This window comes from Ptychodera flava, chromosome 19, assembly GCF_041260155.1.
Source record: "Ptychodera flava strain L36383 chromosome 19, AS_Pfla_20210202, whole genome shotgun sequence".
NCBI classification, from domain to species: Eukaryota; Metazoa; Hemichordata; class Enteropneusta; family Ptychoderidae; genus Ptychodera; species Ptychodera flava.
This window is the reverse complement of record NC_091946.1, coordinates 23,120,299-23,125,954: the sequence shown is the minus strand read 5'-3', so window position 1 is coordinate 23,125,954 and position 5,656 is coordinate 23,120,299. Positions and strand designations below refer to the sequence as shown.

Sequence of the window (5,656 nt, the reverse complement as noted above, 5' to 3'; positions counted from 1 at the left end):
AGTGTACAAAATGATGATGGTACATAACTGCAAAAGTGTCAAAATTACCCCTTTGCTGAATGCAAATGACTTCATCTGGACAAAAAATTGGTTTTCTCTATTGCCAACCCTCTTTGCTATGTTTTGTATGTCAATTGGAAGTTCTTGTTCTGCTCCCCAAAGCATGTTGCAATGCTAACTATTTAGTGTGTTCATGCGTATAAAATGTTATTGTTTACACATGTAGTCCAGACCAGAGTTCACATGTCAATGATTAGACTGCTATTCACACATGTAAAGGCTGAGTGAGTGGACAAATGACTACTGTGTATCTCAACTTGCCTTTTGGAGTAGAACAAAGAACTGTAGTTGACATTAAAAACAAAATTTGTGGAATAATCGTCAAAAGTTACAACTTCTGGCCGTTCAACAATTTCATCTAATGCTTCCATTTAGGTGTTCTATTAGCCTTTCTGTGGCACAGTCACTTTTTAACCGGAGTGTATTTTAGTCGCTAAATCTCAGACTGGATACATCATGTTAGTATCAATACTTGCCATTTATGTAAATTCAATAATTTAACAAGCATTTTATGAAGAATGTGTGTGTGTGTGCACACACACGCATGCATATATGCATGCTCACTCATGGAGTGCAGATTGGTTCAGCCAGTCTTGACTGATTTTGAAGACAGAGGTTGAGATTAGCAATAGTATTATTCTACTTAATCTTCATCACAAGCTCGGTACCAAAATAACTTCATCATATCACAGTCTAGTCCCGGTGGAGTAATTGTCATCATACACAAAGCTGGGCGAAAAAAACTTGTTCCTGCTAAGAACATAGTTAACATTCATTGCAAAAAAAAATCACTTCTGCTTGAGTCATTTGAAAAAATTCTGAAAAAAGTCAGATGTACTTTTGCTGCTGTCAGACCATTGCTTTTGACCTATCTCATTTACAAGCCCATTTCCGTAGTGTGGCAAAAGTATGCCACATAGTGTGAAGCCTTTGAAAAAATCTTCGATGTTTCAAATGTGTAATTTGTTCAGTAGATTTAGCACTGTAGATCTCTGCGAGAGCAGAGTGAATCACAATATTAACATGATTTGTTCTAAGACTGGTCACCGAGGCATTAAAATAGAGCAATGCGGGGTACCTGAATAAACCTGTAGTAATGTTTTAAATGTGATGCTATTACCACAGTCACCGTTTTTCTAAAATTCCGCTCTGTGCCTACGCGTGCCTTAGAAGTGTGTATATGTGCCTTCTTCTGAGGCATATGTACACATTTATGGGGCACGTAGGCGCAGAGCGGGATTTTAGAAAACAGGTGACTGTGCTCTCACCTTTGAATCCTTGCGATACTATTGAATTTCACACCAATTTAATGCCACATAGAAAATGTGAACACCCCCCTAACAAAGGAACCATCGATTCTGGATTGTTATGAAGTGAAACAACCATTCATAGTTAGTGATCAAAGTTTTATTTCACGTAATGCCCAAATTCTTGCTGTAAATTATGTGAATTGCAGAAAGTACTCTGCTAAATGTTACCCTTGCAGCGTTTAAGAATGTTTGACTAGGAATTCATTTGATGTGAATGAGACTGCAAGCCGAAAGATCCGTCACTTGAGGGCGCTCTCTACGCTCCCCTGGCGAGGGAATGTACAGCGCGCCGTCCAGCAACGAATCTCAGTCAAGTGAGACTTATTGAGGACTGTCTTTGTCTTTATGAAACAGGTGCTTCCATGTGATGTGATGTGGCTCACATCCCCGGCTTAGATTGCATGTATCTTGTTGGATGTTTCCCATTTAGTCTAATTGTTTTAGCTTATACATCACTGTGGGGAAAGTCTGGTTATTCCCACAGCTGCACATATGGTGTTTATTTCTCGCCACAGTTCCCAGCATTCCTGGCAGTGGCAATCGCTGGTGTTGTAGAAACCATCGTTGATAAAATCATGGAGTTCCGCGGCGTCTTGATTCATTTCGTTGATCAGCTCTCGTGGATTCTCTGCGAAAATAAGTTATTTCAAGTGAGTCATTAAAATAAGAAGCAAAATGCAATTCTATAAATATCGTTGTCTTCCAAAAGTGTAAAGTTGAGAGTTATGCTGCCCAAAAACGGAAATTTCTGAGTACACAAATCTTATTTTTTTACCAGAAAATATATTTTCTGTTCAGAAGAACCATACCTCATACCTTATAGAGAATCAATTTAAACCGCTCTTTTCGGAAACTATACGACACTCTTGATTCCCAAAGCCAGAATTTTAGCAACTTACCTGTTTGAAAACTTAATATATCGAAGTCAGCTGACTTTCTCCGTACTTTATTTGACTGGGGGAATAATTCTCTCCTTATTGGCCGCTTTCTGACATTCTTCTCGTCGTTCTCTCGCATCGCTGTCTGACCTCGGTCGTACACGGAGTCGGCCTTCGTGATTGCGATGCTTGGCCATCTCAAGTCTAAGTTCAACGAGATTTCTCCAAAGCTGCTCTCCTTGGGCGTCATTATCGGTCTAATTGTAGTGCACCATTTTGTATTAACGGCAGTATAGGCATTTGCGTCGTATCGCCGCGTCCTCCCCGGCGCCACGCTTAAAAAGTCCAATTTCCAGTCGTACGGGGAAGGTTGCCGTCCGCGGCTGAGGGCATACTCTCCGATGAGTTTTGCTAAATCTATATTCGTTCGTTTGAGTATCGGTTCAACGGTTTCTTTGATAGATACAGTCGATAAAGAACCCCGACTGTCGTCTTCGACAGTCTTTGTCGGCGGAGTTACGAATGAACGTGGATTTAGAGTTGGCGGCGTTATAGGAGAATCAAACTTCTGCGGACGAGGCTGTCTCCTCCAGTACTCGTGTGTTCTCATGGAAAATACTTTTTCATCATAACATTTCAAGGCTTTGCAGGTGCGAACTAATGAAAGTGGCGTTGACGGTGTCTGGCCCGATGTGAAAATCATTCTATCATCGGAGATGCGGTTTTGACGTCCCAACTCATACAAATCTTTTTTGATCCTAGATTTCCGGGTTTCCGTTGTCACGATTTTCCCGTTATGAGAGTCACAAAAGTTACCATTTTCTGTGAAAAGACCTGAAGTCAGGGTCGACGTTCTTCCTCCCAATCCAATTTTCTTCAGGAATATTTCCGATTCGTTCACCGCATGAGCTTTCCTTCCAAAATCACGTCCGTGTCGTTCCTTCACAGACTTTTTAAATTCATTGACCTGGGGCTGATTCCTACGGGACACGTAAACAAATCTGACGGGCACAGAGATAGTTCTTCCCGGTCGTAGCGATGGCATGTCCCGTGGGTCTCTGATGTTCACTCGTCGAAAAACGGGCGGAGAGTTATTGCAGGCGAAGTTGCTCCGCGTGTCCATCCGAAAATCTGTCTCAGACGAAGACCGGGATGACGACTGTGAGAGCAGAGGCGAACTGTCTCCATCACTTCCAACATAATGATGTCTCTGGTACAGTACCTGGTTGTTCACATTGGAGGCATATCCACAATGTTGAAAGACATTAATGCCAACCACCGCCATTTCGTTACCAACTAAATCAATAAGTCTTCGCCCGGAGAAAGGTCGGGAGGTAGTCGGCTAGCAAAAGTAGTTGAGACCTTTACCATGGTTTAAATCGAACTGCAAACTTCAAGCAAATTTATCGAAGAATTTAACCAACCCCGGTGACCTCAAATTCAACATTTTGCGGCATACGTTGCATTCGAAAATATTCGAATTGACATTTGCGCGTACGTGTCACGCTGAAATCGTTAAAATTCCGCGCGCGTTCGCATCCGAAGTGTCCGCGCACACAAGCGCCACCAGATTGTGTTCGTCCTGCTGCAGGCGTTGTTGGCTTTTGTTGCCGACAGTTGTCGATGTTTTATTGCTATTTTAGATGACGCTACATCAACTTGCATCTATTACATGTAAACACTTAACTTTTTTTTTCAGATACTAGTACTAGTTTTCGTTCTTCAGTCTTCAGCGACGAACAACTTGATACTGTGCTGGTTTGCAAATATCTAATTGTGTGAGCGTGTTGACATTTTCCCGTCGTTCACGTTTCTTACTTGGTCTTGCAAGAAAGGCTTAACTATACGAAAATGACAGTAAACATCGCGCGGGTAGTTACATGTAATTATCTCAAAGGTGTCTTCCACGACATTGATAAAGAATTCCCACCTTAAAAGTTCAGTCCCGAATACTCGCCCCTCGTGTGTCATTATAATAAGAGTAAATGTATACTGGCGGATCATGTCACATTTTTACACAAATGAAAATGTCCTTACCGTTATCTACATCATCAAATCATGTCACTTGAAACCATCCAGATATGATTACAATTGCAACTTCACGCTGTCGGATGAATGGTTAGAAAATTTTAAGCTAACCCCCACGCTCAAGTCCCTTTTTATACCCTCCCGAAAATGTTCAAGTCCCATTGTTTGTTAAGGTAGTACCCGCCTCGAAAGAGAAAGGCTTAAACTTTTGCTCAAACTTTCCTCAATGAAACTTTCAACCATTCTCTTACTAAATCCAGAATAAAAATCAGGGGTTACTGTGCAAATTTTGGTTCTAAGAGAAACAAATTGTGTGACATAGGCCTACACCGAATTGATATTTGACATAAATGGAGGCCATTCCTGCGCTAATTCTGTGATGAAAAATAATTTTTTATATTTTCGAAAAACTAAGACGATGAACATTTGTCTTGCGCCAAGAGCTTTCAAATGAACTCCAACAAGTGTAAAAATTTGGGTCCGAATATCTGTCCGCGAGGCGCATTCTACCTTAACCCTTTCACCCCCATGCAGTTCTCTGTATACAGGTCCAACTTTACCATAGAAAACAATTGATTTGGGACAAACCATGGTGGTGCAAGGGTTAAGGCAACCCGAGAGGATTTAAAAACCGCTGTACACAACGTCACACACAACTGTCACTTGAAACAGGTGCGAGTGAAGACTGGGCGGCTCAGTGAGGACAGGAAGTACCGTTAAACATCATCGGCACAGCCATTATAGTACACCTGTTAGTGAGTGAACATGCAGTCAGTTTGATGAGGTGCTTCATAGGAAATATTGAAGAACACATCAGTTCACCACAGGAGTTGACATACTTCAATGAATTTAACAACAACAACAACAACAACAACAATACCATGTACGTCGTTATCCATGCACCGAGAATACTAACTGTATCAAGCTCTCTGGCCCATTCACATTTCATTAACGATTTTCCCTAATATTTATTTACATATTTTTCTGTAATGTGCAGAATCTATCCGATTTTGCATAGCGCTAAGTATCTGACAGAAGATGGCTATATATCCTTGTCCTTCATACGTACATGCAGAAAGCATCGAAGAGCTTTTTTAAGGGCACCGATATAATGAGTATTCATATTCCATTTGTCTTCAATTTTATATCGCAAGTTCAGGTAGTTTTCACGAAGCCTACACAACACAAAGCCTGGAAGGCAAGGGGAGGACGTACATACACACAGTATACAGACATATGTATGTATGTATGTATGTATGTATGTATGTATGTATGTATGTATGTATGTATGTATGTATGTAAGTAAAGTAAAGTAAAGTAAGCCTTTATTGAAATCGTATCCCAGTTGGGATCTTGATCATAAAGTACAATAAAGGTTTT

General features: G+C 40.9%; 1 protein-coding gene across 1 annotated transcript; it reads right to left on the bottom strand.

The window, feature by feature from the left end:
* Positions 1 to 1,376: 1,376 nt before the first annotated feature.
* Positions 1,377 to 3,687, bottom strand: LOC139118271 (uncharacterized). Its single transcript, XM_070681541.1, has 2 exons — positions 2,270 to 3,687; positions 1,377 to 1,998 (listed from the first exon to the last, which is right to left on the bottom strand). Exons 1-2 carry the CDS (start codon positions 3,531 to 3,533, stop codon positions 1,823 to 1,825), a joined length of 1,440 nt encoding a protein of 479 aa, XP_070537642.1. The 5' UTR covers positions 3,534 to 3,687; the 3' UTR covers positions 1,377 to 1,822.
* Between the last annotated feature and the right edge of the window lie 1,969 nt (positions 3,688 to 5,656).